The sequence below is a fragment of the Drosophila takahashii genome, chromosome 3L (assembly GCF_030179915.1).
Source record: "Drosophila takahashii strain IR98-3 E-12201 chromosome 3L, DtakHiC1v2, whole genome shotgun sequence".
NCBI lineage: Eukaryota > Metazoa > Arthropoda > Insecta > Diptera > Drosophilidae > Drosophila > Drosophila takahashii.
The window spans coordinates 23,342,469-23,356,000 of NC_091680.1; the positions used below are offsets into that span (position 1 = coordinate 23,342,469).

A 13,532-nucleotide genomic window follows, 5' to 3' on the forward strand; every position below is an offset into this window, starting at 1 on the left:
TGCTGTTCCAGGGATTTCAGATTCAGCGTTTCTATTTTTGAATTTTGTTTTTAAAGAGTCTAGAATTAAAACGCCAACTTCCTACAAAACAATGAATTTTCTTATATATCTTTGAATATTCCTATGGGAGCCTTAAGATATAGTGGTCCGATTCGGCTCGCTCCGACATATGTACTACCTGCAATAGAAAGAAGACTTTCGGGAAAGTTTCATCGCGATATCTTTAAAACTGAGAGACTAGTTCGCATAGAAACGGACAGACGGACAGACGGACAGACGGACAGACGGACATGGCTAGATCGACTCGTCTAGTGATGCTGATCAAGAATATATATACTTTATGTGGTCGGAAACGTCTCCTTCACTGCGTTGCAAACATCTGACTGAAATTATAATACCCTCTACAAGGGTATAAAAAGCGAAAGAAAAAAAACGTATAAAGTTTGTCAGAAAGTTATTTTCAAAGCCAGGAATATTCAGCTCATATTTCCCTACATATTGGTTTTGTTACAGTTTAAGGTTAGAAAACCAGAAATATTAAAACAAAAGATAGGAAGTTATTTAGATAGTTATTTTTAAACCGAGGAATATTCAAAATATATTGCTATTATTTATTGTATTCAACTTAAATGTCTTTCAACTTTGCAGGTTGCGTTCGTGCACGACACCGCCGGCCGACTGGAGACCATCCTCGCCGGGTTGTCCAGCACCCACTACACCTACCAGGATACGACGAGCCTGGTGAAGTCCGTGGAGGTGCAGGAGCCGGGCTTCGAGCTGCGTCGCGAGTTCAAGTACCATGCCGGCATCCTGAAGGACGAGAAGCTGCGCTTTGGCTCCAAGAACTCCCTGGCCTCGGCTCACTACAAGTACGCCTACGACGGCAATGCCCGGCTGAGCGGCATCGAGATGGCCATCGACGACAAGGAGCTGCCGACCACGCGGTACAAGTACAGCCAGAATTTGGGTCAACTCGAGGTGGTGCAGGATCTGAAGATCACGCGCAACGCCTTCAACCGAACGGTGATCCAGGACTCGGCCAAGCAGTTCTTCACCATTGTGGACTACGACCAGCATGGCCGCGTGAAGAGCGTGCTGATGAACGTGAAGAACATCGATGTTTTCCGTCTGGAACTGGACTACGATCTGCGGAACCGCATCAAGTCGCAGAAAACGACCTTCGGCAGATCCACGGCCTTCGACAAGATCAACTACAATGCCGACGGGCATGTGGTCGATGTCCAGGGCACCAACAACTGGAAGTATCTGTTCGACGAGAACGGCAACACGGTGGGCGTTGTGGATCAGGGCGAGAAGTTCAACCTGGGCTACGACATCGGCGACCGGGTGATCAAGGTGGGCGATGTGGAGTTTAACAACTACGATGCCCGCGGCTTTGTGGTGAAGCGCGGTGAGCAGAAGTATCGGTACAACAACCGCGGCCAGCTGATCCACTCGTTCGAGAGGGAGCGCTTCCAGAGTTGGTACTACTACGATGACCGCAGCCGCCTGGTTGCCTGGCACGATAACAAGGGGAATACCACACAGTACTACTATGCTAATCCTCGAACACCACACCTCGTGACCCATGTGCACTTCCCCAAGCTCAGCAGGACCATGAAGCTGTTCTACGATGACCGCGACATGCTCATCGCCTTGGAGCACGAGGATCAGCGCTACTACGTGGCCACCGATCAGAACGGCTCGCCGCTGGCCTTCTTCGACCAGAATGGCGGCATCGTCAAGGAGATGAAGCGCACACCCTTCGGCCGGGTGATCAAGGACACCAAGCCGGACTTCTTTGTGCCCATCGATTTCCATGGCGGTTTGATTGATCCGCACACCAAGCTGGTGTACACGGAGCAGCGGCAGTACGATCCCCATGTGGGCCAATGGATGACCCCGCTGTGGGAGACCCTGGCCACCGAGATGTCGCATCCCACGGATGTGTTTATCTATCGGTATCACAACAACGATCCTATTAACCCGAACCGACCGCAGAACTACATGATCGACCTGGACTCCTGGCTGCAGCTCTTCGGCTATGACCTGAACAACATGCAGAGCAGCCGGTACACCAAGCTGGCCCAATATACACCCCAGGCATCCATCAAGTCGAATATGCTGGCTCCGGAATTCGGTGTAATCTCCGGTTTGGAGTGCATTGTGGAGAAGACGAGCGAGAAGTTCAGCGACTTTGACTTTGTGCCCAAGCCGCTGCTCAAGATGGAGCCCAAGATGCGCAACCTGCTGCCGCGAGTCAGCTATCGGCGAGGAGTTTTCGGCGAGGGTGTGCTGCTCTCGAGGATCGGCGGACGGGCGTTGGTTAGCGTGGTCGATGGATCGAACAGCGTTGTGCAGGATGTGGTGAGCAGCGTGTTCAACAACTCGTACTTCCTGGACCTGCACTTTAGCATCCACGACCAGGACGTTTTCTACTTCGTCAAGGATAATGTCCTCAAGCTGCGCGACGACAACGAGGAGCTGCGTCGCCTGGGCGGCATGTTCAACATATCAACGCATGAGATTAGCGACCACGGAGGCAGCGCCGCCAAAGAGCTGCGCCTGCACGGTCCTGACGCCGTGGTTATTATCAAATATGGAGTGGATCCCGAGCAGGAGCGCCACCGCATCCTGAAGCATGCGCACAAACGGGCCGTGGAGCGGGCCTGGGAGCTGGAGAAGCAGCTGGTGGCCGCCGGCTTCCAGGGACGCGGCGACTGGACCGAGGAGGAGAAGGAGGAGCTCGTCCAGCACGGCGACGTCGATGGCTGGAACGGCATCGACATCCACAGCATACACAAGTATCCGCAGCTGGCCGACGATCCCGGCAACGTGGCCTTCCAGCGGGACGCCAAGCGGAAGCGACGCAAGACCGGCAGCAGCCATCGGAGTGCCTCCAACCGACGCCAGCTCAAGTTCGGCGAGCTGAGTGCGTGAGTAGAGGAGGAACTGCAGCTGGAACTGGAGCTGGAGCTTGGAGAAAGCGACATGGCCGAGGAGGAGTACGGCGGCGAGCAGGAGGACTACCTAATTGCCGTGGGCAGGAAGGAGCCAAGGGACAGCAGCGAGGCATTGGATGAACAGATTTTGTAATTAGGTGAAATGCGCAACAGCGACCACAAGACGAAAAAGCAACAGCACAACACTCGACGACACAACAAAACAAAAGAATAGAAACGAAAAGAAAAGCGAGCATTCAACACACTAATTAATATAAACTTTAATCATGCTTAAAGTTTAGTATTAGCCACAACGCAACCCTCGAATAACCGAAGAAACTTCTTATATGTACACAGGAACAGTAACAGTAATATGTATGTTGATGTTGAGTTTAGGCTAACAATAGGCGTATGTTTAGTCCATGTGTGTAATGTTTAATGTAATTTTTTAAATCAGAATCAGTGTCCCCACGGGCAGTCAGCTTGGCATAGTACGCTACTGAGCGTATTATATAGATTGGTACATTAGCCGGAGCAGATCGAATTAGATTTGTATAGTTCGAGCCAACGAACAATTTCGCGGTTTGGAGTTTGGTCAATCGCAGCCCAATTAGCCAGTTGCATTACGATGTCAAACGAAGAGTATTACACAGCAAAGTATGCATACGATAAGTACAGATGTTAAACTACAAAGTGAATAAATGTAAAAAGATTAACGTTCTCCGTAGTAGCGCCCCCTAGTCCTCGGCCCCAGATCTGGCCCACTCCAACACAGCCCACTCTCTTGAGGCAACAGAAATGTTGATCGCTGCTTAACCTTCTCAATTGCTTTGTGTACATACGAACGAATACTTTTCTATCCTTTTACTAACGAACACAGCGCGTTTTTATCCTTTAATCTAACCATCCTTTAGCGAAATAGGTATCTGAACCGAATGCTCGAATTTAAATTTATCAGACGCGTCTACCTATTTTGGATAGCCAAGAATCAAAAGGAATTTTATCAGTCCCCCCTTTCAATACAATAGAATACTCTACCGACTCTTTTCACTCATTTTATAATGTTAACTGTTGAATTTATTCAAACGAAAAATGCATTAAAAACTTTTTACAAATTGTGATATATATTTCTAAACATTTCATTTGACAACTTGAAGTGTAACGAACTAAAATCGAATCAACTCAAATTGAACCGAAAATGAAAATCAACCACATGTACTTTACTCATTTTTTTAAATATAGTCCTTAACGATTAGTTTTTATGCTGCAATATTTAGTTCTTACCGTTTGCCATGTTAATTTGTAAAAGCAATACTGTTTTTAGTAACGAACCCGCACGGGAATGTCACATAAGTTTTAGTATCTTTTAACTCGATTTTTTTTAACAAGAATGGCAAGCTTTTTTGCTGCATTTGAAAATCCTTTCTGTACCCCCTTTAATGTGGCTGACCTTTTGTCGGTACTTTGTGTTTATAATTATTATTGAACTATTTATAATTGGAACTAAACTATTGACTATTGAGATATTAACTAGCATAAAACTTAGTGCGCATAAAGACTTGCGCAGAACTTAAATATACCCCCTATAACCATAAAAACACACCTTGTATTATAAACACCCACACATACAACTAAACTTAGGCTTAAGAACTAGGCTAAAGACAAAGCTCGTAAGAACAGAAGGGATTAGCACCTAACTGAAGTGAAAATAAGCGATTGGATTCTGTTTCATGTGAGGAATGGACAGACGATTACAGAAGATAACTGCGTAGTAATTAGCTAAAGTGTTAGTAATTTTATTAAATAAAATTATAAATGAAAAAAGGATAAACACTTAAACTTTAAATTAAGGAATATGCATCATTATCTGAATTCGTTTATTCGGATTTTAAATCTAGCGCTGTGTAAAGGCTTGAAAATATGCACATTTTCAGGTCATTACACAGAAAAAGGTCTTACAAAATAACGAAAATTGTAAAAATCAGAAAACCGTATATGAATGTGTATGTAATAAAATTAAGCAGCATTATATTAACCAAAAAGCATATAACAAAACAAAAAGATTGAAATCAGCATAAAGAAACTGCAATGCGAATAATTGTGACTGAAACAAGAAAAAATTATAGATGGTCGTCGTCGAGCTCGACTGTGCTTCAATCTCGTATGAACCCCAGGTCCTTTGTTCTTTAAGTGTACTTTGAACTGTAAATTTCCAGGCAGGGGAAAAGGCTTACCCTACTTAATTAGTTGACATCATGATTAGACTTATTAACTGAAACACGCAACATTTAAAAGCAGCCAGTCCGTTGAGGCAGTTTAAGCAAGCATAAATTGCAACCAATAATTGTATTCAATGTACGAAATTGTCTTTAAAATACACAGATGCCGAGTGAAGTGCAGAGGGTATAGGCTATAAATTACAAATCGATTGCAGAAAACAAAGGACAATTGTATACACAGAAAATACCTATAATTATGGCAAGCAGATATACATACATGAAAAACATCCATATAAATATATATAATAACTAAAATAATATTACGAGTAAAAAGCGATTTCAATAAAAATGAAAATATAAAAAAAGTTACGATTGTGTCATTTAAATGGAAAATTAAATGGGAAAAATGTGGTACGGGTGTGGTCAAACGCTTAAACAAATAAACTTTCTTCATACTTTTGAAAGAATACAAGATTTTATGTCGATGAAAATGGTTTACAACTTTTTAAAAAAGTTGACAACGTTTGTTTTATTTTCACTTTCAATTAAATAGGAAAAAGTACAGATTTATAAGATGCGTCCCAAGGGGTTCTCTGTAAAGATAGCATTTCCTGAAGGCTGGTTCACGAATTTAGAGTAAGGCGCTGGGGATATTTCATAGCCCGCTGACTGTTTCAGTGCGTCCTGGCTGCGAGATAAAACCAACAATTTTCCGCTAAGGTTCTTATCGATGGACTTCAATTCGGTAATCTTTTTCTGCTGATCTACAACAAAGATATTAAAGTTGACTCCATACAGGCCAAACAAATGCTCCAACTCGCTGCGAAGCGTAGGCAGTGAGATAATTTCCTTGCTAACATTGTGCTGCAGAAACAGAGAGGCCTTGTTGCTGCTGCCAAATCGCGGGCTAAGATCTTCGGCCAAGGATACATTCAACCAAGGCAGGCTGGGAAGCTGCAATTCCTCGGTGGAGCAAATGGTCAACTTTAATGGCACTCCTTTGAGATCAACAAGCTCGCTAGCTATTAACCGCTTCTTGGCTGCCTTCTCAGATGAAAACGGAGCAAATTCAGACTTAACAGCCGTCTTGATCATGCTTGCATAGCTTGCCAGAACTTTCGTTAGCTGAGCCTGAGCCTCCAGGGTCTCCTTCTTGGCTTTGTTGTCAGCGGTGAGCTCATGGAAAATAAGAACAGGATCAGTCGGTATAAGTTGAGCCTTCTTCTTCAATTTCTGGACTCGGTTAATAACCTCACGAGCCAAGCCTTCTTCGAGCAACTCTTCGTTTGGCGTCATGTCCAATAGCACCAAAACTTCATTATCGCTGTGCGCTTCAAAGTTTCCTCCCACTTGCTCAGAGGTACAGTAAATGATGCGAACTTCTTCGAGTTCTATTCTTTGATCCAGGATGTTGAAGTATCCCTGCGAAACATGCTTCTGAATTTCGTCATCCTTCAGAGCCTTAATTGCGGCCATAACCGCCTTAAAATTGCCCTTAAGTCGCTGACCGAGTGACTGAGAGAAGAATAAATCAATCAATTTATACATATTACAATTAAATCTTTATAAAATTACCTTGTGGTCAGGCTCTGCCCTCAATGTGACACCATATTTTTCCTTATCAGAGCTCAGCGTAAGTTTGCGAACATTAAGTTCGCTAAGAATGAAGTCCTGCAAACTCTTGATAGCCTCCAGGGTTTGTGGGTCCTTGTGAATAACGATGATCTCCGAAACTGGATACTTAACGGGCAAGGTTCGGCGATCCCGCATAACACGACCCAGCTCGACGACTGACTGCATCAAAGCCACCGAGCGTTCAATATCGCTTCGAATAAACTTGCTCTGACTGACGGGCATCATTTGGTAGTGAACTGAGTCAGCATGCTCCAGGGAACCCGGTGGCTGGAACAAAGCCAACCGCTGGAATATATATTCCGTAAGATAGGGCGTGAAAGGAGCCATCATTTTGACCATTGTGTAAAGAACATCGTACAGCGTGTCCAGTGATTGGATGCACTGCTCAGCTCCCAATTCGCCCTTGATGCGACGGCGGTTGAGACGCACATACCTGTATTAATAAGCAGACTGTAAGGGTTAATTAACTTAAAAAAATTAGAGAACATACCAATTCGTTAGCTGATCAATGAACTTGGTCAGCCTGGGCACTACTGTGTACAGACGATACATTTTCATCTCGGTGGCAAAGAACTCCAGCAAAGACTCTTTAAAGGACGAAATCCACACATCAATAACGGATGCCTTATCCATATTCTTTAAATGGCGTTCACGCTTATAGCTGTATTGTCCTTTTCCTGCCAGATCCTCCTTCTCATAGCGCACGATATTTTGCAACAAGAAACGGTAGGCATTGTACCAGGGCAAGAATACATCCTTGATGATATCGCGCACACCTTCTTCCTTGAAGCGCAGACTTTCGGCCCTCACCACGGGCGAGTTGATAAGATAAAGTCGCAGGGCGTCCGCTCCGTATTTATGAACCACCTCCATGGGATCAGGATAGTTCTTCTTGCGCTTCGACATCTTCTGACCATCGGCGGCCAAGACCAACCCACTAGCAATGAGGTTCTTGAACGGAGCCTTGTTGAACAGGGCCGTTGAAATCACAAGGAGCGTGTAGAACCAGCCGCGAGTCTGATCAATGCCCTCTGCTATAAAGTCGGCCGGGAAATTGTTCATAAAGTCCTTCTCGTTCTCGAACGGGAAGTGCTGTTGTGCGAAAGGCATGGAACCGGATTCGAACCAGCAGTCAAAAACAGGAGCTATGCGGCGCAGTGGTGGGTTACCAGGAACTGCCGAGGGAATCTCAATGTGATCGATGCTTTCGCGATGCAGATCCTCAACCAGAACGCCGGAAAGCTCGGCCAACTGCTTGATGCTGCCAATGACCACGGTCTCATCACCACTGGGAGACCTCCAGATGGGAATCGGCGTGCCCCAGTAGCGATTGCGGGAAATCTGAGTGAATGGATATCGTTTAATAACAAAACAAAGGTAGTTTAATATCATATACTCACAGCCCAATCTCTGGCTTCCTTTAGCCAGTTGCCGAATCGTTTTTCCTTGACAAAGTCGGGAACCCAGTACGTTTGGGAGCTGCAGTCCAGCAGATTCTTAGACATGTGCTCGACCCGCACAAACCAAGAAGGCACGGCCTTGTAAATTAGAGGTGTGTCTGAGCGCCAGCAGAATGGGTAGCTATGCTTCACCTGGCCACTGGACACCAAGTTGCCGCGTGCCTTCAACACAGCCATGATTTGCTTGTCAGCATCCTTAACGTACTGGCCCTCAAAGTCGCTGGCCTCCTTCGTAAACCGACCCGCCTCGTCAACTGGGCAGAGAACCTCGCTGGACTTTGTGATGAGTCCCGCCGCCAGGCAAACGCGATAATCGTCCTCGCCAAAGTACGGAGCATTGTGCACGATGCCCGTGCCGGAATCCTCGGTGACGTACTCGTCGACCAGGACGCGGAAAGCCTTAACTTCGGCGCCGCGTTTCTCGAAGTACGGGAACAGAGGCTTGTAGTGCAGATCCTTCAGGGTTTTGCCGGCAAACTTGTCCTTTATCTCGTATTCCGCCTCCGTTTTGTAGACGTAGGAAAGCCGGGATTCAGCGAGAACAAACAGCCGATCACTCTTCACGTCGCGCACCTTCACGTAGGTCATCGTGGGATGGACGCAGCAGGCAAAGTTGGAGGGCAGTGTCCACGGCGTGGTGGTCCAGACCAGGAAGAAGGTATTGGGCAGCGAAACAGCCTCTAGGGCAATCACCACACAGGGATCCACCACCTCCTTGTAGTTCTGGTTGGCCTCGAAGTTCGACAGCGACGTTGTGCAGGCCGTGGAATAGGGCATCACCTTCACGCCCTGGTAGACGAGACCCTTGTCGAAGAGCTGCTTGAAGATCCACCAGATGGACTCCATGTACCACGGGTACAACGTCTTGTAGTCGTTCTTGAAGTCGATCCAGCGACCCACGCGCGTCACCACGTTCTCCCACTCATCGGCGTACCGCATGACAATCTTCCGGCACTCGGCGTTGTAGGCGGCAATGCCCATCTTGGCCACGTCCTCGGGTCCCCGGATGTTCAGCAGCTTGTCGATCTCGAACTCCACGGGGAGTCCATGGCAATCCCAGCCGAAGCGGCGGTCCACATGGTATCCCTGCTGGTAGGCGTACCGCGTGACAATGTCCTTGATGGTGCCGGCCAGGATGTGGCCGTAGTGGGGCAGCCCGGTGGCGAAGGGCGGTCCATCGTAGAACGTGTATCTGGGTGATACATAAACACATATTTAAGCAACAGGCTGATGCAATCGGAGGCGGCACTTACTTGGGCTTTCCCTTCGACAGCTGGCTGCACTTTTCAAAGATATTTTCGTCACGCCACTGCTGCAGTACGTTCTCCTCCTCCGCCGGGAAATTGATGTTCTCCGGCACCCGGCAAACGTCGCTGCGCTCCAGTTTCTTTCCCATGGCTGTCAAAGGTCGCATTTGAATTATTCAATGACTAATAATGGCAATTCACCTACCTTTTATATCAGAAATCAAACCAATTTGCGGCGATTTTGCGTGGCACACAACGTGCACTATGGTATGGAACTACTGGTTCGCTCCGCTGGTCATCGGCTGCTGATATCGATAGTACCGATGACCGGCAATTCTAGTAATCAGCTGGCGAAAAGTCACACTGAACGAAAAAGTTTAAAATAACGAATAATTTCTTTTGAGTTCAATTAATATAAATATCATCTTAATAACGGGGAAATGAATATAAACTTTATGAAGAAGCATAAACTGATTAGTGTAGGGAAATGTTGCTTCAGTAAAAATATCCTTTTTATTCAGAATTAACAAGATTTAAGAAATCAGAAGTCGTACAAAAATATTTTTAAAACTGGATTCGGCGTTATTTATATAAATGAATTCCATGAAAATTAATTTTAAAAAATCCCATGCCAGTTATTTAATGATGGACGTTGATGCACTACGAGCAGTACAAACAAGTGGCCCAACGATACCAAGCACGTGCTTGTTACGCGCGGGACCCTTTATCAATTAGGGCAAAAATGCGAGTTCGCGAGGAAAAGACATGAAACCAAATACTACAAATACTACAACTAAGATTGAAGCAAATGAGATAAAATTTTAGTTTTCAATACGGGGATAGATGTTGAAGTGCAAATTAAATGATAAAGATTGTTATAATTTTTACATAGAACACGAAAAGGCTCATGCAGAGTAAAATTTGATGTACATCGAGGCAAATTAAGAGGGTAATAATTTCGTGTTAGTCTAACGGGAACATTAAAAGTTAAACGGTTTACCAGTTCTACGGAATCAATATCACCTCTTATAAGATTTTGCATAAAAATAGTACCAAGCATTATTCTACGGTTTTCAAGTGTAGGTAAATTAAGCAATAGTAATCTACTCTGGTAGGAAGGTAGCCTTACGTTTTGATCCCAGTTCAAACTACGAAGGGCAAAAAGAAGGAATTTTTTTTGCACCGACTCAATACGGTCGATGTGCACTTGATATTGTGGGCTCCAAACTGAAGAACAATATTCCAAAATAGGACGGACAAGGGAGGTAAATAATAATCTGGTTGTATAAGGGTCATCAAATTCCTTTGACCAACGCTTTATAAACCCGAAAACACTCATAGCTTTATTGACAGTGGCCATTATGTGGCAATCAAATTTAAGTTTTGGGTCGAGAAGAACACCTAAATCGTTAATTGAATATATACGGTCGAGTGGTGTATTTTGAAGAGAATAACTAACAAACGTAGGAGTGCCCCTGTAAAAAGTCATAACGTTGCATTTAAGGCAGTTCAGATTTAAAAGGTTGTACTCACACCATCCCTGAAAACAATCAATATCTGACTGTAAGTTGAAACCGGACCCTACATCTTTATATGATAAACAAAGCTTAACATCGTCAGCGTACATTAGTACACGAGAATGAGCTACGATAGAGGGAAGATCGTTAATAAACAAAGTAAACAGCAAAGGGCCTAAATGACTACCTTGAGGAACTCCAGATGTCACGTTGATCATTTTAGAAACAGCGCTCTTAAATATAACCCTCTGAGTCCTACCATTCAAGTAACTTGAAATCCAAGTTAATAGATTACATGGGAACCCAAGCTGATCTAATTTGAATAAAAGGAGAGAGTGGTTAACAGAGTCAAAGGCCTTACTAAAATCGGTGTATATAACGTCAGTCTGCATGTTATTCTTATATCCATTTATTACAATAGATGATAGTTCAAGAAGGTTGGTGGTGGTCGATCTTCGCTTAACAAAACCATGCTGACACGGTGATATTAGCGAGGAACATAAATGCTGCAAATGAGAAGTAATAATACATTCAAATGCTTTAGGAATTGCCGACAATTTAGAAATGCCTCTATAATTCTGAGCATCCGCCTTCGCACCCTTTTTGTGGAGTGGAATAATGAAAGAGTCCTTCCAGATAGTTGGAAAAACTGATGATGAAATAGACAAATGAAAAAGTTTAAGAATCGGTTTACAAATGGTTGAAGCACAAAACTTAAGCACACTCCCAGGGAGTCCATCAGGACCGGGAGAATACGTTGGCGTTGTTGTTGCTAAATCCTTTAAAAGAGAACTTTCGGTAATTACAGGGGTAAAAATACAATTAGCCCTATTTAAGTGGTTAGGGTAGGTAGGGTTTGACCAAGCAGCCGAACTATAAGTAGTTTGGAAAAACTCGGCAAATAAATCCGCAATTTCAGAATCCGACGATGCCTCTTTTGAGTTTAAACGTACCGATGAAGGCAATGCCGAAGACTTACGCTTGGCATTAACGAAGTTATAAAACTGCTTCGGATCATTTGAAAACTCGAATTTACATCGATTTAAATACATGGAATAGCAATGACTGTTGAGAACATTAAAATCTGAACGAGCCACAACATATTTCGCAAAATCAGATGGCTTTCCCGTTTTTTTATACTTTTTATAAGTGTTGGATTTAAGATTTTTAAGTCTTTGAAGCTCATTGTTAAACCAAGGAGGCCTGTTTAGCTTCGGAGGAAGACTGTCAGGTACGCATTCGTCAAAGAAAGTGTTTAAAACTCTATAGAAAAGTTCAGTTGCACTGTCAATATCCATGCAATTGTACAAATCAGTCCAATTATATTGAGAAATCATGTAGTTTAGTTTATTATAGTCACATTTACGAAAGCATCTCCTTTTAGTTTGAGGAACTAAAGGAGAAAGGGTATCAGTACAGGGGAGGCCAATTGTCAATTCCAAAGTTGGATGATATTGGTCTTCAGGTACAACAAGTGCGTCAATTCTAGCTACAGTGACTTCATGCGGATCTAAAACAAAGACTAGATCTAATTGTCTATTTAATGAATTTCGTATAAAGCTTACTTGCTGTAACGATAATTCTAAAAGGCCATCCACAAAATCATGGGCGGATAAAGGAGTAGCGACAAGTGAGTCAGTGAGAAGAGACCAAGAGATATTAGGGAGATTAAAGTCACCCAAAACAATCAAAAGGTCTCTGTTGGAAAGAAAGGATAGAACAGATTTTATAGCAGACAGATGGTACTCATAAATTATTAAATCAGAGCCAGGAGGAATATAAGAGCAGGTTACAAAAATAGATAAGGATTGAATGGAAACTTTGACACTAACAAATTCAATATCGTTAGGGATATGAATGTTAAGCCTCTCCGATGTTAAACTAGAGGTAACGGCAATCAGAACACCACCCCCCCTACGCGGGGAGCGATCGGTCCTGTAGGTGTTAAAGTTCATTGACAAAACTTCAGAGTCAGATATCTCTGGTTTCAGCCAAGTCTCCGTAAAAGCCAAAATATCTTCAGTAAATGCAGAGGAGTCAGCATAAAGCTTTGGTAGCTTCATATTTAGTCCTCTAACATTTTGATAAGCCAAAAATAAACCTGTTAGTTTTTTGGCACAGTGGAAGGCCTATTATTAGGCACAGTGGAAAGCCGATTATTAGGCACAGTGGGAGGCCTGTTATTTGTTCTCGGTTTATTGGGAACAAATTCTTTTATTACCAAATCATCATTAAGCCAAAAGCTTTCAGAAAGTAGTACATTAAACACATCAGGCGGAGCAAATATTTTAAAAGAAGATATCCTACGGGCGTACGAAAATCGAAATTGTTCAACTTCAATGTCCTCGGATGGGAATTTTTCACGTATGAATTCCATAACATCCTCAGATTTGGTATCCGGGGTAAATCTAGAAACAAACAATTGCTTCCTATGTGGAACAACTGAAAGTTTCTTACGCCCCCCAGCAGCAGTCTGAACCTCACTCGGCTGGGACCCAGAAGCGGTTCCTAC

The 13,532-nt window shown here is 44.0% G+C and overlaps 2 protein-coding genes across 5 annotated transcripts in view; one reads left to right on the forward strand and one right to left on the reverse strand.

The window, feature by feature from the left end:
- Ten-m (teneurin transmembrane protein Ten-m) overlaps nucleotides 1-4,323 on the forward strand; it is a 118,865-nt gene extending 114,542 nt beyond the window's left edge. For all 4 annotated transcript variants that reach the window (XM_070215726.1, XM_070215727.1, XM_017148743.3 and 1 more), the window contains one exon: nucleotides 649-4,323. In XM_070215726.1, the coding sequence (XP_070071827.1) occupies nucleotides 649-2,940 (2,292 nt within the window). In that variant the 3' untranslated portion in view covers nucleotides 2,941-4,323. The remainder of the gene's footprint in view (nucleotides 1-648) is intronic.
- A 1,312-nt stretch (nucleotides 4,324-5,635) lies between these two features.
- Nucleotides 5,636-9,864, reverse strand: IleRS (Isoleucyl-tRNA synthetase). The gene is made up of 6 exons (XM_017148771.3): nucleotides 9,709-9,864; nucleotides 9,510-9,654; nucleotides 8,197-9,448; nucleotides 7,287-8,137; nucleotides 6,737-7,229; nucleotides 5,636-6,676 (listed from the first exon to the last, which is right to left on the reverse strand). Exons 2-6 carry the CDS (start codon nucleotides 9,650-9,652, stop codon nucleotides 5,729-5,731), a joined length of 3,687 nt encoding a protein of 1,228 aa, XP_017004260.2. The 5' UTR covers nucleotides 9,653-9,654; nucleotides 9,709-9,864; the 3' UTR covers nucleotides 5,636-5,728.
- Between the last annotated feature and the right edge of the window lie 3,668 nt (nucleotides 9,865-13,532).

Bases quoted from the DNA above. Each gene is read 5' to 3' on its own strand.
- IleRS (XM_017148771.3), bottom strand. From the start codon at position 9,652: ATGGGAAAGAAACTGGAGCGCAGCGACGTTTGCCGGGTGCCGGAGAAC. The intron at 7,230-7,286 runs GTATGTTCTCTA...TTATTAATACAG, and splicing joins ATTGATCAGCTAACGAATTG to GTATGTGCGTCTCAACCGCC. The intron at 6,677-6,736 runs GTAATTTTATAA...TTCTTCTCTCAG, and splicing joins GGGCAGAGCCTGACCACAAG to TCACTCGGTCAGCGACTTAA.